This window comes from Anopheles ziemanni, chromosome 2 (genome assembly GCF_943734765.1).
Source record: "Anopheles ziemanni chromosome 2, idAnoZiCoDA_A2_x.2, whole genome shotgun sequence".
In the NCBI taxonomy this organism is placed as follows: Eukaryota; Metazoa; Arthropoda; class Insecta; order Diptera; family Culicidae; genus Anopheles; species Anopheles ziemanni.
The window spans coordinates 9,255,720-9,283,701 of NC_080705.1; the positions used below are offsets into that span (position 1 = coordinate 9,255,720).

At 48.3% G+C, this 27,982-nt stretch overlaps 1 protein-coding gene across 1 annotated transcript; it reads left to right on the forward strand.

The window, feature by feature from the left end:
- Nucleotides 1-536: 536 nt before the first annotated feature.
- Nucleotides 537-27,964, forward strand: LOC131294661 (uncharacterized). The gene is made up of 11 exons (XM_058322708.1): nt 537-657; nt 20,047-20,410; nt 20,489-20,681; nt 21,747-21,897; nt 22,371-23,053; nt 24,152-24,431; nt 24,501-24,563; nt 26,428-26,791; nt 26,863-27,197; nt 27,265-27,680; nt 27,749-27,964. The coding sequence occupies exons 1-11, from the start codon at nt 609-611 to the stop codon at nt 27,962-27,964; spliced, it is 3,114 nt and encodes a 1,037-aa protein (XP_058178691.1). The 5' UTR covers nt 537-608.
- The last annotated feature ends 18 nt before the right edge of the window (nt 27,965-27,982 follow it).

Consider the following 27,982-nt stretch of genomic DNA (forward strand, 5'->3'; position numbering starts at 1 on the left):
CACTGGAGGAAACGGCAACATAATCAAATACCTCGCCTTGGCTGCCAGAAGCCCAACTCCAGAACACACACCCCTCCCTGTACTGACCCCCTGATTCGTGCCATCCTTTCGCCACGCTCAACATCGCCTGGTCGTCGGCTGGCGGAAAACGCAACCAACAACTATTATAAATTGCACCACGCGGTCTGAGGCGGGTCCACCGGTGCAGCCAAAAATAGCATTTTGGGAAAACCGCAAACCAAACCGAGTTTAAAGTGTGCCTTGGGCCCTGTTTGTGTGTGTGTACATGTGTAAGTGTGCCTGTATAGTTGTGCCATTTGGAGTAGTGAAAGTGATTTTGTTTTCAAGTGTCGAACACGGGTAGTGGCGCAAGAAAAACGCACGAAAGTAAAGCCGGCGGGCGAAATAAAGTAATAAAAGAGTTACCAACCGGGAAAAAAAACGTACGTACAGAAGAAACGACGCACGTGAGGGGTTGAAATTTTGCACCACCACCCACCCCCACCCGGTGTCACTTGTGGGAAAAAACTAATCGAGATCCAAAATCTCCAACGTCAAACGGGCAAACCTTCGGCAATCGCACACATCACACGACTCGACGAACGAAAATGGCTATGGCCAAGGGAGTCCGAAACCAGTACCTGGCCACGTACTGCGGTAAGTAGATGTTAGATGAATGCCTATATGCGTGTTACAGCTATCATACACATTTACTTTCCACCCCGAAAATAAACCTCCAACCCCTTCAACGCGGCTGTCGCGTTCGATGCCGGGAATGATTTCCCATTTCGAGACAGGGTTTTTTCTCCCTTTTGTATCACATTTTTGGGAAACAAAAGTTTTAGATCAAAGATTACTTATATTTGTGTGAAAGTCATCGGAGAAGGAAACATTCATTACCATGGACCAAAGTTTTCTACATGCTTCGGAAATGTTTGGTTGGTCAAGATCACGAATGGTGATATTTTATTTGTCCCAAATGTAAATCAGTTCACACTGAAACAACAGCATTTTATTATTAGTCCTACTAGTAAAACTAACTACAAAAACATTTTTATGTAGACTTAGTTTTTTGGCTTATTTCGGATTTTTTTTTATATTTTTAATTAAATCTTACTTCACCCTTAACTATGATTTTTTGTATGCCACTTATAAATTGTTTAGCTCTTTTGATGGAACTGTTCTTTCGTTTCTTCAAGTTGAAATACCTACCATGCCTACTTTAATTCATTTTACCGATACGAGAAAATTAAAAAAAAACAAACATTCAAATATGGTAGTACCATGAATTGTGGAGTAAAAACCCTGTGCAACTGCACCTATGATGCACCCGCATTAACCCTCCGCATTTGTTTCCCCCTCGATCGCGCACCTTTCCTACTTGACGTCCTCGATTTCTGTGCGGCGCAGCGAAACGCGTCAACACACGACGCTTCCACCCTCCCAGCTTGCTTGGCCGTTGGGAATGGAATGGAACGCATTCAGGGGGAGGGGCGAGGGGAGGGTGTTTGGTTAGGAAAGATAAGAAGGAAAAACAACACACATGCGTGCCCGGCGCACGCAGCCCTACTGCTCTAATGTTCTAGATTGGATCACTTTCGGTTTCCACTCGCGTCCCCACGGAAAACGAGATTCCGCGCACACACACACAAACTCACACGCGATCGCACGCATCTCCCTTTGGAATCATTCCCTCTCCCTCTCTCTCTATCTCTCGGGCTGTTCAGGGGTGGTTCTCGTTTTCTTCGTAGAGCAGCTCCTCCATAAGCGGTTCGCCTACGCCCCAAATCTTTACGCACAAAATCGCGTACGATCGCGTCACATGCGTGCGTGAGGGAAGCATGTGTTGGTTGTCCCCGCGATCGCGTCGAATGTCACCTTTATCGACAGCTGATGGCCAATGGGTTTTCCCCTGCGGGTCGCGGAAGGGCCTGACAACGATCAGAGGACCGTTCCAATTGTCGCAATCGTTTGTCGATCGGGCAATGGCCAATGGGCCACCATGACAATAGGCAACATTGCACGGCAGGGGGTGGTCAATGTTCTGCCCCTCAAGAGCCATCGGTGCGTGAATTCTCAGCGTCAGCATATGTGGAAGGGCATGTTTTATTTTTTTCGCCGGGGGTTAGGAAGGCAACCCTGCCGAAGCTGTTCCGCGGTGTCGTTGGCCTCCAGATGGCAACATTTGTAAAGTACCCGTTTATGAGCAGCGTGGCGCTCGACAACGCACCGAGATCTCGAATTTGGACGGCCACTAAAGAAGAAAACGCAAATGATATACAAAGGTTAATAATTCGCTTAACTCGCGACGCAACTAAGTGCTGGCACACGCACTAACGCACACACGGGACGAAGAAGCTACTTGGGCAAAGAAGAGGAGCTAACGTTGACAAATTAAGTGAAACTGAAGCTGAGCTCGAACGCTGGAGGGCCATTACTTCCCTTGGTGGAGTCAAAAAACCCGGAGACACGAGCGTCGCTCTGTGATATCATTCGCGATCTCTCCTCCCAATTTTGCCTTTACCAACGCCACAAGCACATACAAGCGCGGCCCTGGCGGTCATAAACAACGATTGAAAGCCAAGCGCGAAACGTTCATTAATTTCGTGCACCGAAGTACCAAACCGAAGAGTACCAACCAGCCGGCGAAACGGGCAAAAATTAAGAAGTAAGAAGTACACATCCTTGCCTAAAATACCTGCACGTACGTACCCAGAAACGAGAAAAATAAAACTTCAAAGCTGGCGAACGAAACGAAAAGCCATCGCCTTCGAATTCACGAACAATTCCCCCAGCGAGAGCATTCGAGTCCAGTGTCAGAAGATGATGATAATGACGGCGATGATGCTGATGCTGATGCCATGCCGAGGCAAAGAACGCCAAACAAAAGCGACAAATAAATTGAAACAGGTTTTGTACAAAATCTACAAGGTGCCTACCCCGGGGCCCCGGTACGACTGGGATATATAAATAAACACTTGAACGCATGGTGGTACCGACAGGCAGACAGAGAGAGAGGCCAAGGGAGAGGGGATGGGGGGGGGGGGATGAAGTCACACATGCAGCAGGCACCAGCCAACTCCGCGGGTCCTGATCTTGCGCGAGCCCAAAATCTCAAACCGTATTTCATATCCTCCCCGGTGTCCGTATCATACATTAATTTCTCGTCCTTTTCCTCGTCCAGTTACGACCGAAGGCAGGACCTGTTTGTGGGTTTGATCGCGGGAGAACTTAATCGATCGACACTCGAGCGTCTCATACACGCACATTGACGTGCTGGCTTTTGTTGGAACGAACGTTGTAAAGATATCGATCGATTGGAAAGAAGTTTAAATAAATTTGAAATTAATGTTGTGCGATGTCGTTACGATTGAATGAGTTTATTATAGGAGGTATGATTGTGTATGATTTAAAAAAAAACATGTTCGTTTTTCAATTTTCAACATATTGATACATAATTATTTACAAGAATGGGTTTGCTTAATGAATAAAGTATTTAGTTTTCAACCTGTTTGTGAAACTTTTGAAAATTATGCTTGCAAAACAAGTGGTATACCTTAACAAAATGATAAAGTGGAAATAATCTAAAAATAGACAAAAATACTTCACACTTGTAACATTTTTTACCTTTTGATTATGATTATTACTTCAATTGCAACAAGGACTCAAATATCAATCCTCGATATTGACTTAAAATAATGCACAACGTCGTAAAGTTCACGTATTATGTTTGAAAATAAATTATTATTATCAAAATCAGACGCCTTAAACCAAACGAAACATTGAAAACAATCCACAAACAAACAGTATGTACTCAAAGCCGCACTCTCAAACGTTGCATCGAGAAAAACAACATAAAATTCAATGTCACCAAAGCCGAGGCTCGATTTACAGCCCAATACGCGGAACTAACGGTCCAAGGCAACACTTGAAGAAGAGGAAAACAAACTCGAACCCCCACACCCGACACATTGAGCGATGATTAGCGATCGGACCATGCATTCTCGCCGGGCTCATGCGACACCCGGAGGCGCGGTCAGGTTACACTTGCAGTTGCCGGTCCGAAACGATCAGGCCATCGTGATGGGCAGGCACAGGAATCGTTGCACATGCCAAGTGCATCGAGCTGGACGAATCTGGTTGGGGCGGTGGGAGGAGGAGGTCAAAAATTTCAAAAACAATATAAAAAAGCGGTATCAATTGCTTCCTGGAACCGGCCGAGGGCTGCAATGATGCGTAATTGCGCCACGGCGCTTCGAATAACATAATTTGGAAGGGTACCAAAGCAAGGGCGAGCGGTGAGTTTGGCCAGTGCTTCTGGGCGGGGGACTCCACCGAAGAAGCTGAACGGTATCAATTTTCTGCCAGTTTGGCCAAATACCTTTCGGGGTTTCGGCGGGTGCGGTGGGCCCTTAACTGCACACCCTGTACTTTGGATAATGTGTACCTTTTATTTTCTTGTTTAGTTGTGTGAACAACTCCCGGGCATGACGACGCTGCAAAACCGACCCAAAAAAAAAAACGACCGAGAAAGGGCACCTTCCGGGCGAGCGTAGGGTTACAGGCAAATTTTGGTAGAACACCCTAGTCCCGGGCCACGTAATGCACCGATCAAACTGCACCGGAGTTCAGTTCAATTTCTTGTGCTTCGGTCAGCAAACTGAGGGGCTTCCACAGCTAGTCGTCAAATCGGTGCATTCGAATGTAAACAAATTGTAAAAATTCACCCCAAGCTGTCGATCGCGTAACTCGGTAGGTTACGGATTGGGAAAAACTACCTTTAGAATATGTTTTGAACACGGGTTCTAACTTTAGAGAAATATGCCTTTCGAAGCAAAAATACGTATAAAAACATCCTCGAGTAAGTGTATTAGTTTTAAAAGCACTTCAAAATAACCATCAAGAAAATGAAAGTTACTTATTTTCATAGGTTGGTTCCACCTGAATAATGTTACAAGTCATTCTCGTGTGGGTTATAGCAAAACTGTTTATCATCCAGAGATCTAGGCAAAACAACAACAACAACAAAAAAGCCAGGACCATTGCTAATGGTAGTCCCGCCGGCTCTGCGTAGAGGGAACGATCGTAAATAATAATAAAAACGGGCACACACAGCACCAAAACCCACCCGGTCACGGTGCCGGCGGAGGCAGGAGGCAGAAGGGACGCGAGCCCGCGCGAGGGAAAGCCCAATAAACACAGATAAAACCCCTCCGGGCCGTGGAAATAGGCTAAATTGCTGCCGGTGTCGGCACCCCCTCTCCCCCAGGGGCCCGGGTCATGGCATTACCGATCCTGCCCACCGCCGGATTTGAAGGTCAGAAAGTGAAGGAAGCGAAATAGAAAGGAAAAGCGAACTAGAGAAAAGCGAACTACGCGCGATCGAGCCTCTCGATCACACCTGTGTGTGCGTGTATATGTTCGGCAGCGAAGGAAAGCGAACAAGTACCAGCGATCGCAGCATCACCTCGCGAACGAAAGTAAGACGTGCGAAGACGGCAAAGAAGGAAGCAACTCCACGTGGACCAGCCATGGGAGAGGATGAAGAAAAGGGGAAAGAAAACGAGATAAGAAGGTACACGCGCGAGGAAGGGGAACAAACGAAAGAGAGAAAGACAGAAAGCGCATCATCGCAAAACCCCATTCGGACGAAAGCAAAAGCGAAACGCCGTCACAGGAGAGGATAGCCGCGAAAGGAAACGTAGCAGAAAGAAGCAAAATCTGATGGCAAGCGAAAAAAAAAGATGGCGCAAAAGAGGGAGAGGGAACCGAGGACCGATGCGGCAGGAAGCGTGGCCAATGGAGGAAGGAAATAAAAGCGCCGGTCGGTGGTTGGATATTTAAGAAGGAAATCGAAAGCTAGACTCCGACCACCACCAGGTAGCGATCCACTCGGTTGGCCGCGCGAGTTGGCCCTCCCTCCCTCCCCCACTCGTGCCAGCCCTAAGCGAAACTGACTGGGTGGAAGTCAGAAGGTGAAACGGTCATCACTTGATCGGCTATCATCATCGGTTTAGCCTTTTTTTGTCTTCTTTTCAAATACGAAACGGAAGGAACTCACGCGGAGTATATACGGTTTTTTTTTTACTACGGACTGTACGGATGGCACGGAACTGCTTCCGCTTTGGGACGGTCGATTGGCAATCGTGCGGATCTTGAATCGAAGGTCCCCACTAGAGTACCACCTAGCGTTCGATCTGTTGCCTTGAGCTATTTCTGAGCAAAAACCGAGCCATTTGAAAAATTGGTGAGCGGAAGATCAAGCTGATCGACAATTCGCCAGAAGTTCGTCAGAACACCAAGGACTTGTCCAGAACTCGGGGTAGCGACGTAGTATGAAATGATCCTTCAGCTATATTGAAGTCCTTAGTATTCCTCTCACCTGCACTCGATGCTCCATTCAAATCTTATCCACTCCAGTCCTGGCACCTGTGCAACACCTGAGATCTGTAGTTCGCCCAAGACTTAAGACTGCACGCCCAAATACCATCGGTCGGGGTCTACCAGCGCACGGCTTTAATCCGTCGGCGGTTCAGCTGTAGGCAGCCAATCGAACACGGCGCACCGGCTCGGTTGATGGCCGAATGGTGGCGAAAAATTTCGCCTAGCAGTAGGAAAACTCGTTTCTCGCAACCAGTTTCTGCCGCACGCCAGGGAGGAGAACCTCAAAACAAACAAACTTTTGCGGGCGTCGTGGAACCGAACACCCGGGTGCGCACGGCACTCGCGACTGGTTTCTTTCTTAGTGACAGTGGAGAGGAGGAAAGCCAAAGAGGCGAGAGATGAAATACCAATAAAACCGGTAATTTCGACACCCATACACTAAGCTCCAAAGCGCACGGCAAGATGGTGGTGGTCGTCGTGGGGTCCCCGGGGTGTTGGTGTCCGACGGTGGGACTTGTTCCAAAAAGTCTCTCCAGGGGCGGTCGGAACCTGATCGCACCGAATCTATGCACCAAGAGGTGCGAGGAAGAAGCGGCGCATCTCGGCCGAAGAAGTGGAAGATTGCAAACGCAACATCACCAAAACCGGACCGAGACTCAGCTGGGGCATTATCGCCCGCCATGGTCCTGTCTGCTGTCCTGGGATGGAGTGAGGGGGATCTACCGGTCCCGCCGACTAGCAATCAATGTCCGCTCCGGGGACCAATTGGGGGTCGGTCCGTTTACCGAAAGTTTATACAGATTGCGACACATGTCTCAGACTCGTGGGTCTATTATCGGTTGAGACTGCAACGAAAGTAGACGCGACGGCAGTGCAGTGGGTCCGAGGGGGGGGGTTGCTTATTTGGCGCAGACACGGTCGAGGTCTGTCTAAAGTGGTGCGCTAGCGAAGTGTGGAGATTGCCACGGTTCGTCGCCGTTCACGTGACGGCATGTGAATGTACATATCCACCGATACTCTGTTTACCATACAATTGGAACTTCAGTTGGAACCTCTGACTCCCCCCTTCGACGACGTTTCAGTGTCCCCTCCCGCTTAATCTGGACTTCTTTTCTCCAACGTCGCTAGCGAGAGTTGAACCTACCCGATCCCTAGATGCCCCCCCAGTACCCGGGACCTCAAGACCGGGCACTTTATTGGGTCAAAGTTAGTCTCTCCCCCGTCGTCCCTCTGCTCTCTGGTGGAGCTTTTTCGCTTTCGCTGGAATAAATCTCGTCTCGCAGCTGCACGCGGATTGCAGATTTGTGAAACCCAGTCGTCGTCCAGTTGCTAAGGCCATCGTCCGCTGCCACCCTGCCCCATGCCCCCTTCCATGCGGTGGGAGTCGGATTTTTCGCAGGAGATTTGTAAGACCCCCGGAAAGTCGGCGTTGGAGAACCCGTTTAGCCTGCGCGTGTCGACCTACTCTTTGCACCCGGGCTGTCCACTCCCGGGGGACACTCTAGCCAGTCCCGTTTCGACCCATTCCCGTTCCCTGTCCATGGGGTGTACTTTTCCTTTTAGTGAAGCACCGAATGTGGTGCAGGGTGTTTCGGTTTAGCGCTCCATCCTCTGGCCTCGATTCCAGTCTGCCAACTCCAGACAGCCGATCGATCGGGAGCATATCGTTTGGTTGTAACGCTTTTTTTTGCTGTTCATGTTTTCTGCCCACCGCGAGTCCCACGACCAAACAAAATGGTGGACAACTACTAGCCGAAAAGTAAAAAGTAAAAACTAACTCCACGTATTAACACATCAGCGTGGCGTTGCGAGTTATGGCTTTCGATTGGGCAATAAGCAACATTCGTTCCCTCAACTCTCAAACACTCCCCTTCCCTCACGTTCGTTTGTGGGCACTCAGTGAATGGATGGGGTATAAATTTCCAACTTATTTACAGCCACCGCGCCACCGGGAGGATAATGCGATGGCTTTAAAGCCGACGATCGTGCGTTTTATATTACACCCGTGCGAGCGCAAACCACCTCGCCGAGATCGAGAGAGTACCACCGCAAAGCAAAGCCCACCCCGGGCCCAGGTTTGTTGGGACGCTGATGGGGTTTTAATACGCCAAAAGACACCCGTACCCCGAAAACGCATGATGTCTGAACTTTTCTGCGCATTTTACCATCGGCTGGCAGCGAATTTATCGATGCGCTCCATAAAGTTTATTTCCCCGCGCATCGCACCGACCCGCGGATCTTCGGTCGCGTTTTCCCACCGAGACGAGTCTTCCATCCACCCCGGTCCGAACTGTCTCATAAATATTCCCCTTTCGGTTTCGTTCAACTCGCACCGAAACACGTTGTGGGGGCAGGTTTTTGTTTGCATTTTTCAAAAAAACACACTGTTTTCTCCATTTGGACTTCCCGTAAAGTCGCGAAAAGCGAAAAGCGTCACATAAGAAAGTGGGCACGCAAGTTATTTGGGTTGGTGAATGAATAAACACACTCGGCCCATTTGGGAAAATTATACCAACTCGGTGACTCCGCACCTGAGCTTGCTGTTAAACTATTTTCAAGTGTTGCACAAAATATTAAAAGCACATTCCAACGCCATGCGGCACGTACCCGAACTTGTCCACCGCTGGGCGCATAGTTCGAATTTAGTTAAACTAAAAAAAAACAACCAACGACAAGCTAGGGAGCCAATCATCATCACCTCCATCCAAGGCACAACGGCACGTACAGTTGCGCCCTCGCCTTTCGTCGACGCGTTTGCTGATTGGAAATTAAATCAGCCCCGCGCGAATGTGGCTGATTAAAATTCAAGTCTGCCGTACGCCGAAAAAACATGCCGGTCGCCGGTCATGCTGGTTCCGGTCCGGCGGGCGTGCGGTGCGCCGGCGCTACGCACCCTCCGTCCAAACCACCGGGCGTGCCGGGACAACCGTCCCCCGCCGCGTGGGACAAACCGCCGGAGCCGCTCGGAAGCTACCTTCCATTACGCTTTTTCTTTTCGCCCTCTGCCTTGATCATGCCGTTTTGTCGTGGTAGGGAAGAGCAAAAGTCACAAGATCGCAAATACCGGAGAGTGGAGGTGACCCGCCGCGACCGGTTCACCTCCAACCGTGGGGAAGGGGGGCCACTGCGAAGATGCATTTTGCGCAACGACGATGCAGTCGGAATCGTCCATCACGAAAGCCTGGGATCGAGGCAAACCAAAACCGACAAGAAAAACCTCACACATTTTGGAGGCTCTTCCAATAAGCGACACCTTATAATCGCACAAAATGCTACTTTACGTGACGCCCGCCCGGAGCGCGGAGACTCACTTTCCAGCACCTCGGCTGCTGCGTGTTTCTTGGTTAAGGCGAAAAACGTCATGTTCGAAAGGTTGGTTTATTTTTCTACGATGTGTCCCACAAACACGTGCACTGATGTCGATGATGCAATCGGTACCGCTGCACTTGCATTCTGTTTTCGAGCGAATCGCTCGTTTGCGATGCGATTTGCGGACTTGAAGCACTGAAATGGTTAATAACTTAAAACCAAAACGAGTTGGTGAAGCATAACGTCGAGGAAATGTGCGATAAATTTGCTCCAAAACTCCGGAAGTACTGCGACAAATTAGATTATGTCATGAAGTTAATTGGAAAGTGGTGGTGGGAAATTACTGTCCCTTTTTTATAGCAAATACATGAGCTAGGACAGAAAATTATATTATCCCATTCTGCTTTTAATTTTGTTTAAATCAAAATTATAAAAAGAAAGACCAAAGACAATTTAATTTTGCGACTTCTCCGACATTCATACAAAAAAATGGAATATTCAAAACAAAAAAATTCAAAACTTTAATGCATTCGAATCGTTTCAATCGTTAACTAATACCTAATTTGTTAATTAGTTCTAGGGCTGTAAATTTCTACTATTAACATGAAGTTGTACATTCAATTCAACATTGAATTTATTTCCGTGCTTAAATTTATTTCATTTAATTTCAATCGATTTATTTCAACAGAAGTCATGGAGTAACCGCAAACATTTTGCAATTTTAATGAAGGATATTCATAAGGTGTATAGTGTTGACAGGATTGAGGGCACGTTAATGTTTTCTGCAGCAAATATTCAGTGATTTACTTATTTTAGTGATGCATAATTAATTTGAAAGACAAAACGTTCGTCGGTAATTTGTTTCGCTACTTCTGTTGGCTACCTTTTGTGAGGTCCGGCTCCTTTTTTGTGCCCCCCAGCTCCACCTAAGGACCCCCCGGCGACAGAGGTGCACCCCATTTTCGGTGGTCATTCAACCAGGCCAGGTTGCCAGGGTGACCGGCTGGACCACAACGCTATGGGCGACGAGCCAGAGCGTGAACCAAATCCATATTTTAGCACGGAACGTTTCGAATCGATTTTTTGCCCTCCAGGTCCTCCACCGGCCTCGAGGCTAATGCATCAGGCAATCAGGACGGTAACCAGTAAAGCAAAAGCTGTCGGCTGCCGTGCGTGCGGAATCGAGAATTAATCAGTGCGGTGAAACCGTCCGCATCTAGTCCGGGGCTCGATGGCGATCGTCCATTTCCGAGGACATCCACAGCCGCTAATGGACGAATGCCTGCTGGCGTGGACCTTCGCAATATGGTCGACAAAGAGCGGACCATGCCGTGCAATATCTTGTGCCGATTTGCGGATGACTCTGATTTATTCGGATGCAATGTCAGACTTTGTCTTTATGGCTTTTGGAAAGAGCTTATCTGCTCTTCTCCACGGGATACCTGAACTGTTTTTTACCTTCATATAGTTTATATCCTACCATTTTGTACTCATGCCTGAAAACGTCAGGACAAATGTTGGCAGCGAAAACGAAACCTGGTTCTCGACGCATACAAAGTCCCTCGCAAAAACGCTTCGGATAAACGATGGTCCGAAAGACATCAGCAAGATCGAAAGATTGTAACCACTTGTTGACTCACCTGCCAGCATCATCATCACAAGCATGATCTTTCCGACCAGCCCCCCTCCCCCTTTCGCCACCCTCGCCAAAACCCTACCCTTACTCGCAGCATCCAAAACACTTTTGAGAAAACGCACACACAATTGGCGTTCGGGAACCTTCGGGACAAGACATTGCTCGGACTCGAAGCGAAAAAAAACACAAAAAACAGCAACAATCAACCGAAAGAAAACGAGCCAAACGCCGGGCCGGGCAGCGTTTCGTGCAGGCTGCCCCAAAATTACCACCCTCCCCCCTTTGTTCACCCCCAACCCACCCACCCCCCCGCCCAGTGGCACCCAATGGCGCGAATCAATGCGCTCCCTGTTCTGTTCTCCAGCCTCGCGCGGAGTAATTTCACCTTCAAGCTGACCTTGTAGCATCGTGCGAGTGCGTACATTTCATTGAACCTTGCACAAACATATTCGGTCCTTTCCGCCGCGCCCGGAAAGGCGGGCGGGCGCCCGAGGATAAAAGGATGCTGCGGCCAAACCCTGAGCGAGGGACTTGGGCTTGCTTTTCTTCTTCAAAACGAACGATTCGTTGGGTTCCTCAAGTCGGGACGAAGAGGGGAGCAAGGAACAAACCCGCGAGGGGAGCTCATTTATGAGATCGGACAAAACTGAAGCACAAAACACAAACAGCAACCCACCAAAGCTGAACGTCCCTTCTCCACAGCGCAACAGAGAATCATCGCAGGTAAAGAGCGCCGACTTAAGAACCTGCTCCCCCCGGGAAGTGGGGACTGGGTGGTGAAGGGAAAGGAAAAAAGGTAGCTCCCATGGACGGCCAATTGTTGCAAACACGGGCTTTTTCGCGAAGCCGCGCGTAAGATCATCGTCGAGACCGACCCGAAAAAGAAGGGAATACTTTTTATTATAACTAATTATAACAATCAAACTTTTGCCAGCAGTTTGGGAGACGATGTTGGGTTGGAACGGGGTTGGGGTCGCCGAAATTGCTCGTCATTACCCTTCCGAACATTTCGGTGCCTTCTACGGCTGCGTTCGGTGGCGCATCTTTGTCGGCCGCTTGTTACGTTCCTTACGCCTTTGAACTGTGTCGCCTTTAAATGTCATTTTTATGCTAAAGAGTTTCCACCTTTTCTTCTCCTAAGCAAGATACTAAAAGCGAAAAAAACACACAAGAAGACGCTTTTCTTTTAATCAATTAGCGACTGGAAGTGCACTTCGGAAGCTTTTAAAGCCACATTCAAACCAAATTTAGCCAAAAAGTAACGGTGCATAAACCTAAGGTTGCCCAAATGCACAATGCAATAAACGGCGGGACAGAGCCACTTAAAACGCGGGATTATTTGACGGCAGGATGGCCCACAATTCCTACCATCTACCGCTGCACCGGTCAAACATTCGTTGACGTTAACGAGGCATCAATGGCTCGCGAAATTGCCATCCAAAACACAGGCGACTAACAAGTAAAAAAACAAGATTCCCGTACATTCTCACACACTTGCGGTGCATGCCCCGAGGGGTGGTGCATTTTTGCCCACTGCGCTTGTGTGTTGTGTATTCTGACGGCAATGCTGAATGCCAATGTTGTTGCATTTGCTAAAGAACTGCTTGTTGGCGAAGTTTTACAGCGTGAGTACTCTGGACGTCCTTGGGAATTACGTCTTACTTAATAATTAAGAACATTTTACGACGATAATAATATCGTCAGTATGGTGGTAAAATTGTACTTAAATAAGTACAACATTAATTTTAATTCATTTTAACATGTTATAAAATATGTTTTTAAATAAACATCAAGATGCAATTCCATCAAACCATTTTAATCGTCAATTACTGTACAACCATTGTTAGCGCTGCCAGAAAAGTATAGGAAAATATAATCAAAGAAGGCTTAGTAAATGACATGGAAAAGGTTAGAAAAGAAACAGGGCAGTTGCGAAGAAGTTGTAGTAATAGTGTTTTTTCTAGTTTTCTTCGATGTAGTTTGATGAAATTTGGTGAAATATAGAAGGACATTTGAACTATCTACTAAAAACGACTATTAAGTTATTTTCCGAGATAACAACCATGCATTTTTAAGAATGATTCTTGTTGCCATGGTTTCGACAATATCCCACACTTCTTTATGTCCCTGTTCCAAGACCGAATCGTTGGTATCTCGAATATCCGACGAAAGCAAACATAGAACGTCAACACCGTTACTCAGCGAATTTGTTTTGTTGTTTTGCACTCGATGTTGCGACATCTTCACCAAGCCTGGTTAATGCAAATAATATGTCAAAAGATACACCTCGTGAAGTATTCGTTTTCAGGCAACAGAAGATCAGATCGGATCAACGTGCATCCAAGACCTCGCTGGACATCAGCGAGAAACTAAAAACAGAGAAAAAAAAGCCCTCACACACGTACGTACACGTGAGTCGATGTGCAGATGACAAGAAATCTTCATCTGAACATTCCCAGTCCCCTTCGCTCTCGTGGCTCTCGCGGACAGCTAGTCAACGACCCGGCCCCCGGGGGTAAGCTGAAAATCGCCATTTACGAGTTCACCGGCTCGAAAACTAACCTAACTTTTGCCCTGTTGCGTCTCGTGGTCGTTTCGGGACTATCGTCATCGGTCCTCATTTGGAAGTCCGAAAGCGTTTCCTCTGAGCGCGGCGAGGGTTGAAATTTGCATTTCAAGAGTAGCCTGCCAACGCGCGCCCGTCGGGTTGACAAAATACGTAAAAGCAAAAGCCTGCCCGGACTAACTGTATACCCCGGTGGCCGGTTTACGGAGACCCGGGAGGGGTTTTTGGCTCCTAGGCAGCTTAGGCCAACGCACCCCGTGAAGACCTTCCGATGGTCGCAAAGATGTGCTACGATCGAATTTCTGCACCACATCTTTTCCGAATACCTGCCGGCGAAATGTGGCATGTGACACGTCGATAAGTCACGGTGAACCACAAGAGTCAAAGAGATCGGCTGCCAACGACCAGTGAAACTTTCCTTTGCATCGCGCTGGTGCACGCTTGGACAAAAGTGAAATTATTACTAAACGACTGAAAACTGGTCGCCGACTGAATGCGTGACCAGCTGCGTCTCGGTGCGAGATGGGTGCGTACGGGTACCTCCAAACGGTGGCGAAACGTGGCCACCGGCAGACGACTCCACTTCGACGACTGCTACTTTGGCTGTCACATGCCAAATGGTGACACGCAAACCGTGACCATGTAGGACTGCGCAGGACCAACCGACGACGTTCGCTGGAGACAGCTCCTCCAATTCCATGCCCACCATTGCCTACTTTGGTTACGCTCAACCATTCCGCTGTAGTGGTGGAAGCCACAGCAGCCAAGCAAGCCGGCAAATTATGAATAATGTTCAGTCTCGTGACCGCGCGATCTTGCGGAGGTTTCGATTTCTCCAGCCCCTGTGACACCGCACCGGAATCTTCGCCGGATGATCTTCACTCTCGTGGTCTATCTGCCGCTGTTTTCGTTTCTTACTTTCAACCGAGCGACAGCCGTTGGGATTCAGCCTACGTCCATCTTTCGTATGTGCGCGACACGTTTAACTTACACTTTTTGCGCCTCCGGTAGGTCTCGGCGATATTGAGCGCCATGCACACATGGAGGAATCTTTTCTCAGGGGGTTTTGGTTTCAATACATGGCACAACACAAAAAAAAAAACGTTTTACCATATTCAGGCACCTCTGAAGGATGGCGTAGATTCAGCAGTTCAAGCATTTCCTAATTTAGAAGACTGTTATCTAGCTATGGACAGTGGAAAGGTGAAGAATAACATTACGCAACCCACATCCAGAGGCCAGGTAGGACAAGGTTATAGAACGAGCAGCGCAACCATTCATAAAAGTTAAGCGATGGCTCACTTTGAGCAAAACTTCAGGTGATCCAATCAGCGTTTTTTAAGATGATCGCGAATTGATTAAGATCCAACCATACAAACATCTTGAATATTTAGGTTATCTATTTGTGAGACAGTAAACAGATAACGGTTTAGAAATATTAATTTGTGATCTACACGTCTGACAAAACCAGTTTCTGTATTCTGACATTGTTTATGAAGTTACACGGGAACTTGAAGGGAAGCAAAAAGCAAATTGTTGTTAAAAATAACCTACATGATCCAGAAGCTAACATACGCGTCACGATCAATCAACAGCGCATATCAGCACCCTAAACGACTACAATTAATGTATTTACAATATCAATCACCGGGCGTCCAGCGTCACTTTCCTTCACTAATCAAACACGCATTAATCCTCATCGCAAAACGGTGCTGCCTACGACGGCGAGAAGGAAGAAACTCATCAGATGTTGCCGGGGACAACCTGCGCACAACCGGCGCAGGCTTCCCCATTCATCCAGCTGGGCCCATTCAGGAAAATAAAATGGCTGGTCCCACAGGAGGGCGCACACGAAGGCCCAGGTTCCTCCGCCCCCGGGGTGTTTCCTTTCGCCAACTCATTATACGCTCGGAAACTAGGTCCAAGCTGGTACCAAGGGGACGTTGCTCACATCATCTGCTTACCTTACGCCCGTGACATATTTTAATTTCGCCCCAGGGCGAAAGAGCGTACCGGGCGAGGTACAGCAGCAGAAGCAGCTCTTGAAGCTTGTGGGTCGCGTTTCACTTTCATCTTTCTACAGCGACTCTCAGAAGTGCCAACAGAGGCAGCGTTTGTTCGCTTTCTGGAAGTCACATGCACTTGACACTTCGACGCCGTGTCACTCAAGTGACTTGCTGGCGCAGCTCAGACCGATCTGAGTAGAGCGCAAAGCGGGCTCCCAGTTGATGGTTTGATTGGTTCAATCGATCGGTTCAACGCCAAACAATTGGGTTCACTAAACAGTTTTTTCTCGGCATCTAGTCCTAGCTATGGTTCGTAGTGCGTGTCTGTTACAGTCTCCACGTTTGATGAACTAGACCAGATGGTGGCCAACTAACGACACAATGGAAGATGGTGGCGCTCAGTCGAGGGAGACCCTGCCCCTTACTGAGCCGCAACTTGAGCCGAATTGATGTCCGCGAGGCGTACTGTTGTTGTTATCCAATTCCACCCGATTTGGGGTCCAACAAAGGCCGTCACAAACAAAACGACTTGCGCCCTTAGGTCGCGTACCAGTAACAGCTGTGCTGCGATTTTGGCAAACCGGTGTCAATCCCCGATTTCACTTACGTTGCTAGTTAAGTGTCCACGCCGGCCGTGGTCACTTATCTACTTTTTTACTCTCACCCCGACAACCCTTCTTGACATACGTGGAATTCCGTTTGGGCGTAGGTTTGTTGCCCAACAGAGGGGTTTCAGCGGAAAAGGGTGAGGGCACTGTGTACCTAGCGCTGGTCTCTTTGTAAGACACACGTTTGTTCACAGTCCGCCTCCACGCTACAGCACCCCCTCCTCGGGTTCCTTTGTTCGCCACCAGCAACCTCCCCTGCTGGTGGGGTTGGTTTTAATTGCTGATAAACCCAAAATGTCGGCCAAAATATTTGTTCTTTGATTTTTCGATTTACTTCAAGCCGCCCGCTTGGTCCGGGCCGGAGAGGGAAGGTTGGCGAAATGACAAATCAGACAGACTCACGGTTTCGCCCTGCGCTGGCTTTTGTTTGCCATTCGTCATTGGTGCAGAAATTACAAGCGAGTGGCAAAAAAACACGGGTATCATTTCCGAAATATGGCATTGTACCGTCGAACCCACCTTCTCGTGACGATGTACACTCCTTCCACGACATGTGCCTCGCTGTTCGCATCCACCGCCGGGTGTCTACTCGCCTCCGATCGAACGTTACCGATGGCCTAGTTCTGGCGAGCTCATCACTACCAGCGCAAAGATAACGAACACATGGCGCACGGCGGCGGTATCGATACGTTACGGTTACGGTGATGGGTTATTTGAGTGTTTGTCAAAAAAAAAAAAAGATGGAAAAACAACAACCAGAATTACAACCTCGTGGATTGCACCCCACCGTCCACCGACACACTACCTTCGTTACATCAACCCCCGATCGATCCGCTTCGATTTCGGCCCGACTCCTCGGCATATCTCGCTCAACGTGATTGCCGCCGGACACAGACGCACAAAAACGTTAGATATCGCTCTCTCAAGGAAGACTACTTCAAGTGCTTCTAATACCAACCCCGTTTGAAAGCCGTCGAAGGCGATTCACAGACACACGCACTTCGGCCACCCTTCTCTGCATCTCTCTGAGGTTCTCTCGGGTGTTTTGGGTGGTAAACCTCTCGCACCTCGCCAGCGCGACCATTTTAATTCTCACTGCTCGCGCGGGTACTCGATTTCTCACCCCGTTCGCGATGACCGCGACCCCGCGAGAAGGGAGATGAACAGAAACCACCCACCAGAGCAAGTCCCTCTGAAAGGCGGCCGAGTTCATGAAATGCGTAGCTGCGCCTGTACCTCTTGGCTCATTGGCAAATTTGCGCAAAGCCAACATGCGCATGCGGGGATGAGACAGTTCATGCGGTCACTGATCTGGTCTCTGACACCGACTTCAAGATCCCCCAACTAGGAAGGGATCGAGCGGCTTTTTTTCTGAATGGAGTAACATTTTTATGCAGAACGAGAAGAAAGCGAACAGGATTCATCCCAGAACTCGACTTCCATTGACTGGACGCATTGCTGGACGCTCGATAGATGGGGGCGGACTTCTCAGGAGTGGAAGGGCCGGAGAAAGTGCAATGTGTAGTGCGCTTTCTTTCATTCCTTTTGGCTCTTTCGGTTCGGTCTGGCCAGCTGGAATTCGCCGCGCTCAAGTGGACCATCGCAAGTGCCGTTTTGACCGTGAGTCACGGCAATGAAATGCATCCCTCCTGCCGTTCGATTGTCTTCCAGAGATTGACTCAAGATTGCCACGGGAAATTCCCAAAGAAAAACGGTTTTTGGACGCTCAAATTGCTCGATCATGAATCAGAACACATTGGCCGCAGATAGGTCCGTTCCGTTCCGAGCAGCGACCTACGGCTCAAAAACGTCACTCGATCAAGTGGACGATCCATCAGATGTCCGCCATCACTGTGTGTTTGTTTGTCTTGAAATTATAAATATTCCGTCAAACCGTTGGCAAATGTCTTCGTTCCTTTCCCCTTGCGAGATGATGAGGCAGAGTGGTGTCGAAAGCCGAGATTTTGCGTTTCTTCTGGGATGTATTGTAAAGCAGATTGTCTTGTGTGCTCCAAGCTTAATCCCCGAGAGATGGTGCTATCACCTAGCAACGAATCAGAACCGCCATCTTTGACGGTTGTTATGGCGTGTGCATACACGTAGCCTATTACGATGTTTGCACTTTGATTAGCGGGCGCGCGAACGCGGCCACATTCGGCATCAACACGTTCTGCTGGAAATGTTGACGGTGGCTTCTTCGCCGGTTTGTGCTGCATATTTCACACTTCCACCACCAGCTCAGTGTGAGACACGGTCAATGGTCTTTGCGCGTCTGCGTGTGTGTATGTGTGCGTGTTTGTGTGTGCCTTCCTTATCAAGTCACGTCCGGCTCGGATGAACGACTTCGGTACACAAATCCCAATTCAGACCACCATATGCCATCTCCTGCTTCTGCTTACTTTAGCACGCGATTTACTACTCAGATCTCTGCCTGAGCCACCGTCCCTTACCCTCGCCGGCATCAACCACTGACCCGAAAACTCCGGCCACCTATCCGCACCATCCGTGAGGCAAACATGGCGCAGTTAGCACCGGCGTTCGAGTGCATTTGTTTCGATTGCAGCAAAGTGCAGCTGATTGAATCTTCTCACTTTACCCACTTTGGTGGCGCACATAAAACTCAATTATCCCGCCGCGGGTTCCCCGCCAACCTTCGCCACGATTTCTGCGGCCCTTTTTTGGGCCCAACAACGTGCACCGGAGTGGAGCACGAAGAAAGTGAATGAGTCCACCACCGGTCCGGGGCGGTATCAGTTGAGTCGAGGTCAGCGGGCTTGTGTTGGGGATCAGTTCGAGTTTGCAGCAAATAATAGGAACTACCACTAAAGACTGCAGTACACGCTCGATAGTGGATTTAAGCATTCCCGATAAAGACAACATCAAATACCAGGACCAGCTGGAGGCGAGTGATCTATCGATCGCAATTTCCATTCCAAACATTCTGCCATTCCGCACATTCCACCATGTTGACAAGGGGCGCTCGGGAAGGTCGTAAAACCCCACCATCCAAACACCACTCAGGAACCCTCAGATATAGCGGCTACGTTGAGCGGCGGCGGTCGTAAAGAATCAATTTTAATCAGGTCGACTTACGTCATCCACCAGCGTTGCGTTGCTGGCGAGAATAGTCACACGGGTGGAGTTTAAAGTTGTCTGGAACATTGGCTTCATCGACCCAAAACCCGTATATGCGTGGAGGCGCACCATGGGTAGCGCTCGCAGACAGAGCCTTCAAGTATCACCCTGCTCTATGGTCTCCTACGAACTGGGTGTGGGAGTTGAGCTGGCACTCAAGGGCAATGTGATAGCCGTTATCAACGGATCCATGACACCTTTCCACTACTGGTACGGGTAGTGCAGGTGAACGCTATTAGTGGGACTGTAAATAGGGTTAAGCCGAGGGTAAAAAGGGTTGCTCAAGCTCTGATTTCACCTGAACCTCATAAGTCTCACCCCCTCTTGATTGTGTGCACATACCTAGAAAAACATTTACTAACCACAACACATGTATTTATTTGCTTCCCCCTGAACCTACAGCGAATCTCGCCACACTGATCTACGGCTTGTCGATAGGATGGCTCTCGCCAAACCTCGTCCTGATGGCGTCCGACGACACGCCACTGACGACGGGCAAGATCACCGCCGAGGAACAGGGCACGATCGGGTCGATCGGCACCATCGGCTGCATGCTGGCGCCACTCGTTTGCGGCTGGGTAGCGGAAATTGCCGGCCGGAAGTCGGCCCTCATGCTGATCGGTGTGACACAGCTCGTCAGCTGGGCCGTGATGCCGTTCGCCACCAACCTGAATGTCATCTACGCGTCTCGCATTTTCGGTGGCTTCGCCGGTGGTGGTACACTCTCGATCGTGCCATTGTTCGTCTCGGAGATTTCGGAAGATAGGTACGCACTCCTGGCACCAAACGTGAAAGACGATCTTGCTGGACATTAAAGACTATGTTGGACTCACTCTCTTTCCAGAATACGAGGCACGCTCGGGACGATGCTCGCCATCCTGTGCAATTCGGGAATCCTGCTCGGGTTCATCATATCTCACTACATCAACTGCTGGGCTGTGACGTACCTAGCGCTTCTGATGTGCGTAGTCTACTCGCTGGGCTGCTGCTTCTTGCCAGAATCTCCACAGTATCTGTTCGTCAAGAAGAAGAAAGAGGTAACTACACTGACTTTTCTATGAACTAGATTAACAGAGAAATCAAATTAGTTTCGCATTTATGACTCTTAGACTAGATTTGACTAGTTTTCAAAAGAGTGACCTAATTTGGAATTGCTTCCTGTTGCTACCTCAAATCCGCAGACCTGCTTTGAACTAAACGTATTATTTCACATATCTCAGTAAATAGTTGTTGTTCACTACTTCACGTATTCCGACTGATAAGGCACCGCTAGTAAAACCCCTAGTAACTAAAAACCAGTCCACTAATCAGCAGCTTCATACAAGGCATAAAAACCCACTATTCCCGTTTAGTCAGACATGGTTTTTTACCCAAACTCCCGCCACAAATTGTAAAGAAGGTAATGATCCGATGGTCAGTTACGGTGGTGCACTTTAATTGGCCGAGGTCGGGACGAGTCGGCTCTTTCGGCAATCAGTCTGGACTTTTTCATGGTATCATGACGTCACTCGCTTCTATTTGGTCCGGTGAGCGAAAGAATGTTGTTATGTCATGGCGTATTGTCACCCCTGACCTACCATTTAAGAGTTGATTCGTCGGGCTGTGTTTGAGCTCAACACACAAAATACGCTTTGATTGTCACCAACAAAAAGTGATTGGAAATTATATAATCTCCTGCGAAAAAAACCCATCTTCATACGTTCATTAACGCCGGTCCTTCTTATCGGCTGATAGTAGATGACTGGCTCATTAAAATTTCCCTTACCGAACTGAAGCAGATCGGGTCAGGCGACAAAGCATGACTACCGGTTTTTTTACAATGGACCAACCAACTCGGAACGAGTCCTTTTGGCGCATGGATTGTCCCTTTCTATTTCTGTCCTTCACGACCTCCGATAATGTAGCCGTGTCGCATCTAGGTTAGTTCCGGTACGATGAAGTGATTCTGCGTGACATACAAAAAAACGACCATCGTTGACCAAACGAATGATGATTAAAAAAGTGCTCATTAAAATCATTATTGTTACTTGGAATAGAAAAGAATATTTATTAGGATTGTTCTTATCTTCTCCTTTTCTAATTTCGCCCGTTCATTAACATAGAAAGCGATAAAGGCACTGCGCTTCTACCGGGGTGAGGAAGCGGAAAGCGAAACATCACAGTTTACCGCCGAGGTGGCGCGCTTCAAAGACATCCACTCCACCGGCAACCCGAAAAAGAAGGAATCCAACCAGATCCACATTAAAGATTTCTGTGAGTACTCGATCGTGATTTTATTTCTTCCAAATCTAATTTAGAGCTTATGCGATAATGATAATTTATAAAAGTTATATGGGATAGAAAATCGAAAAACAACTGTTTAATTCAACATCAACGCAAAAAATCCCAACGTTGATGTATGCTATTTCATGAAATAATATGTAATTTAGTCAAAGATTATATTTACATAGAAATTGTATATTTCAATAGTCAAGAGACAGTTGCACAAAACTTTTTGTGAAAATTTTACAACGAGTTGAAATACGTTTATTACTACGTAGGTTTTTAAACAAGATACATTTTCTAAAACATAAAAATCTTGTTTAATTGGATTTCTTAAATCCCATTCCTAGAAATGACTGCGTAAAAGAACCTATAATCAACATAAATGATCGTTTTCCACACTTTCATGTGACTACCTTGACTAATGAACTGACCATTTGATCTCCTCAACTCCTCGACCATAGTGACGCGATCGCGCTGGAAGCCCATCCTGATCTGCGTGGTGGTCATCCTGTTCCAGGCCGGGTCCGGCTCGATCCCGCTCATCACCTACACGGCCAGAATCTTCCAGGATTCGCACTCGAACCTCAGCCCGGCGATGTCGTCGATCATCGTGGCCGCCCTGCAGCTGATCGGTTCGTACGTCTCAACGATGACGGTCGAAAAGGCGGGCCGGCGGGTGCTGCTGCTCATCTCGACGCTCGGCTGCGCCGTCTGCACCACCACCATGGGCACGTACACCTTCCTGCAGGAGATGGCCGTCGACGTCAGCTGCTTCGGGTGGGTGCCGGTCGCGAGCATGTCCGCGCTAGTCTTCATCAATGCCATCGGCATCGGTATCGTGCCATTCATCATCATGACCGAGATCCTCGATCCGAAGATTCGCGGCCCGATCGTCACCTTCTGCCTGCTGGAGTTCTCCGGCGTCGCGTACCTGGTCGTCCGGTACTTCCCGGTCGCGGTCGAGCAGCTCGGCATGTACTCGTGCATGTGGTTCTTCTCGTGCTGCTGCGTCGCGTCCGCCACCTTCGTGCTCACCTGCATGCCCGAGACGAAGGGCAAGAGCTTCGAGCAGATCTCCGAATCTCTTAACGGCAGCGGCGGCAAGAAGTCCGCCTCGCACAACAAGGACGTCGCCCCGACGCCCGTCTGACATACGGCCTAGGGTGGCTCCAATGCCGTATCCCTCCCATCCCTTTCCCCTTCCCCTTCCCCGACGTCCCGTTTTCCCGACTAATTTTAATTTGTTTTCGTTACGTTTTACCTTTATAAAAACCTACTACTGCTCCAGCATCTTGAATTGTATTATACACTTTTTCATGACATATACATACCTTTTTATATATATGTGGTCTATACTGTACAAGCACACAGGCGCACACCAGCGAACAAGCAAACAAACAAAAGCCGAGACCCAAGAAACCAACGCGCTCGCCAAACCGGTGCGAGCATCCTAGCATATAACGACTAGTTTTACGAAGTAAGTAAAAACAATCCTCAAACCGTTAAACAAATTAAAACAAAACTGCGCAACACAGTTAGTATGATATATACATATATACCTGTAAGCCCATACCGTTAGTGAACGTTTGATAAGCAGCTAGAAACAACCGCATTTAATCCGGACTGGTGCATCGGACCGCTTCCAGCGGAGAGTGTTGCAAACACGCTAGCGCTTCCCGGGTCAGGAACGGTATATGCTGGATTTGAGGGATAGATAGACAGTTTCGCCGGGCCCGGACGTGCCGTGGGGTTGGCACTTGAGGGGGGTAGAGCCCGGTGGAAGATGAAAGCATTTTACAAAACCTTTTCAACTAAGCTTTAATAAAGAATATTTGTTAACCGCGCAATGTCTTGCGAAACGAAAAATAAAGTTATACATCCAACGCTACCGACTGGAGTGAGTTTTGAATTCGAGCGATGCTGAGGGGCAACAATAACGCCCTGTTAACAACCTTAGGTCCGAAAATCATTCCAGAACTATTAAGCACATGTGGTTTTGAATTATGACGCGTAAGTATTAAGTTCTATAGTTCGGGTTCTTTTGATAACCAGGTGAGTATTTCAAACATCTATTTTCAACCTGGAGATACAGGCTTAATTAACTCATAGTCATTATCACCTCCAAAGTGTTGATATTATAAATAGAATAACATTATGAGCCAAATGTTGATCATAGAATATGGCTGACAACCTCTGTACTTCCCCACAAAAATCTTCTCCAAAAAACGTACCGACTCTCCAGCGGGTCGACTTTGCATATCAAACAGTGTCGGCGGCTGTCGTTTCTTATCTTCCGCTGCCAGGTTTGGCGCAAAACTGTCCCGATCGTAAATCAACGGCACGTTGGCGCACGTACGTGCAAACAGCAGTAAAGATAAATGCGCATCAGCAGGCTTTAGGCATCAGGGCACCTTGCAAGGTGATCATGCCTAAGATCTCCCGCGGGACCACGGTGCTTACGGGGGGACTGGAGGTTTCGCTCGTGCTTACCGGAAGCACTCGGACCGGCCAGTGCTGCTACGGTGCGTGTCCAGCTCGCACCACTCGGGGAAGTTCTGCTCAATCTGGCTCCATTCTGGAGGGTGCGTAATCATCGATGTTCCTGGAATTTCTCTCCCGACGGTACTGGAGGCAGTTCGGTGCCATCGCAGCCGGTAAGTACCCGCGTGCTCTAGTCAAAGGTGGTCCAAAGAACGAGGTATCACGATCGCTGCCATGGTGGAGATGACGCACACGTACCGAAAACTCCCACTACTCCCAGGCGCGACCATCGCGATCAGTTCAATGAACTGCCTCACCTAGCCGATGGGTTAGTTGACACGCCGGTCGGTCACTTTTCTAGCCCGTGCAATCATGCGAAGCAACATCGTGAACGGCAGCCCCAGTGGAAGGAGTAAGGGTGCGTACTGTACGCTACTACACCTAGAACACTGTCCTGGTTCTAACCCGTTCTAACGTCGACCACGACGCCGTCGTCGAACCGTGGCGACGTTCGCTGGCAAACATTTTAATAATGAATGAACAAACAGAAGCGTGAACGGTGACAGATAGGAAATGGAAAAACGAGAAAAGAAACAACGATAGAGATAGAGAAAGAGATGGTGAAGGTTTCTAAGAAACGGCCAAGAAACGGTCGGTGGTGATAAAGCCGTGGCCTATTGCGAATGTGTCGCGACGGCGGGTGACGGAACCGCTTAGAAGCCATCGCGGGAACCTCCGGCTGTCTGCAAGACAATCATTTACATTAGAAAGCACTTTCCGAAAGTACCGACCGACCGGAAGAGATCGGAGTTTTCTTATTCCCGCGGTTTTTCCCTCTCGGATCTTGTGGTGGGTGTTGCGAAAGACAAGCGACTTGGAGAGAGGCGAAAGGGAATCGGTTCTGTTTGAGCAGTTCATTAGACACGGTGCAAACAGTGCCGGGTGAGGTGTGTTACTTACCGATCGCAGTCCAAGAACATTCTAATGCTGTAGTCATACTTTCGAGACATTGAATACATGAGCATTTTCAAACATATCCAAAAACATGAGGATGATTGTGATATGAACTTTAGTTTTTTGCAAGTTTAGTAACCCATTTATTTTAATTCTATGCAGATACATTCCCTGGAGGATCCTTCTTACTCTCTACATTATTCGCTTGCATAAGCTGTCACAGTTCCTCCTTGAAATCGTTTAAGGTCGATATGTTTTATTGATGTGTTGACGCTTGAAAATGCGCATTCATCGCCTTCAGTGCGTATTATAATGGAAAGATTATTATGCCTGGAATTGAATAAACATACCAGATGAATTGGAAAGGAAATGAAATCACTCCAACTGTTGTTGTATTCAGTGATCGTCTACTGTTTGGCATCGATTATTGATCGATCATTTCGCCAGAACACAGGGATGAACATCAATATATTAGTTTTCACAAAATCCTTTTGATTTCTTTCGAATGGTAATGGATGTTATGTAAAGTTATGTTTCATTGTATAAATAATATGTTTGAAATCTAGTAAAACTAGTTAAAAAAACAGCTAGGTTTTGGATTTGACGAAACAGTCACATATCGAAGATGAAAAGGCCAGCGGCAAAAGATACGCACGATATCCGATGTAGAGCAATCGACCATTGGACTACATTTACCATTCAAAACACACGTCATCCCAGGTGGATGACGCGTTTTGCCGCCCATTCTCTTCGCGCTCATCGATCTTCGCACGGATCTTGCTATTTCTGCGCATGCGATCGGCAACTTGACTTAATATTAGAATCAGTTAGATAACTGTCAAACGCCAGCGCACTGCAGTATCCGTTGTTGTTCGCGAACGTAAACAATGCACGCTGCCTTTCCCGATGGAAAACCAGCTAGAAACTGACCAGCCCCGAAAGTCGTCCACAATTTTCTCCAAATCCAGCCTTCGCCAGGTGCTAGCGGTGCTTAGAAGTAAACGGAAGTGCCCACAAACTGGCAATCCCGCATTGTCGTGACCGATTCTTAATTTTGTATTCGTTCTTTTCACTTCTCAACAGTCCACATCATTACCGCCAGCTACGGGGTGACGGTGGGATGGCCTGCACCGATCATTCCGCTGCTTCGATCACCCGAGACGCCACTTCCGGCGGGCCCGGTCAGTGTCGAGGAGGCGTCATGGATTGGATCAACGCTGTGCATTGGCGGCACGCTTGGTACGATCTTGTTCGCGATCATACACACTTATTTCGGGAAGAAGGTTGGCCTGCTGCTGCTTCCCGTTCCCCACCTGATACTGTGGACGCTCATACTTGTCGGTGACAACGTGTGGTACATCTACGTGGCCCGATTTTTCAGTGGCCTGACGGGTGGTGGAGTGGTCAGCGTGATTCCACTATACATAGCCGATATTGCTGACAAGAAGTATAAACGAAGTGCAAGAAGTGCACATATTCAGCTGATAAACTCATGATCACATCTCTTTGTGTATTAAGGATCCGAGGGACGCTTGGTTCTTTGACGATAATCTTCATCAATATCGGCCTTCTGTTCATATACTCCACCGGCAACTACCTTCCGTATCGAATGATACCGAAGATAATGCTAGCCGCCCCGATAGCATTCATTATCCTAGTCAGCTTCCTTCCGGAGACACCGACCTGTCTGCTGCGGAAGGGAAAGTTGCTCGAGGCCGAACGGTCCCTGATGTACTATCGCAACATCTCGGATGAACGCCAGAAAACACCGGAGTTCTTGGTAGAGTATGATGAGTTGAAAAACTTCGTTCTTTCGGAAACCAGCAAGGCAAGTCTTCGGCTGGCGGATTTTAGTAAGTTTAATGCTTCCCAAAACAAAAGGTTGCCGATTCTAAGTGGGTATGGTTTTCATCTCTTTAGCCACACCGGAAGCGAAGCGAGGACTATTTATCGGCCTTTTCGTGATGGCATTGAACCAGTTCAGTGGCATCTTTGCCATCCTTACGTATGCCGGTACCATCTTCCAGCTGTCCGGTACCGGAATCGATCCACATGCCGCACTCATCATCGTGGCGGTTCTTAACATCTCCGGCAACCTGGCGTCGTTCACCGTGATCGATCGTGTCGGTCGTAAGATTCTGCTGCTCGTATCTGCAGCCGGTGTTGGGCTATCGCTCGGAGTACTCGGAGCACATTCGTACCTGCTCAGAAATGGCCACGATCTTACCGGCCTGGAATGGCTTCCGGTGTTGGCTCTCTCGATGACACTCTTCCTAGGTGCAATTGGTATTACCAATGTACCGTTTTTCATCGTCCCGGAAGTGATGCCACCAAGGGTGAGAGGTTATATATATTTTTTAGGGAGTTCATTACATTCATGATCATGTTCCTTTCCTTTTTGCAGCTAAGAAGTATTGGAAGTACGATCAGTGCCACATTTCTGTGCATGTGTGCGTTCGTGTGTGTCAAGCTGTACCCGATCATGATGGAGACCATACACATCTACGGCACGGTATGGATATCTTCCGGGGTATGCGCCGTCGGTGTGCTGATCATCATCTTTCTGATACCGGAAACCAAAGGAAAAAATTTAAACATTCAAAGCGCTAGCACAAAGTAATTATGGAGCTGCACGCCA

Excerpts from the sequence above, each read along its gene's own strand:
- LOC131294661 (XM_058322708.1), top strand. The coding sequence starts at position 609 with ATGGCTATGGCCAAGGGAGTCCGAAACCAGTACCTGGCCACGTACTGC. Across the intron at positions 658-20,046 it reads GTACCTGGCCACGTACTGCG|CGAATCTCGCCACACTGATC; the intron begins GTAAGTAGATGT and ends CTGAACCTACAG. Across the intron at positions 21,898-22,370 it reads GATCCACATTAAAGATTTCT|TGACGCGATCGCGCTGGAAG; the intron begins GTGAGTACTCGA and ends CCTCGACCATAG.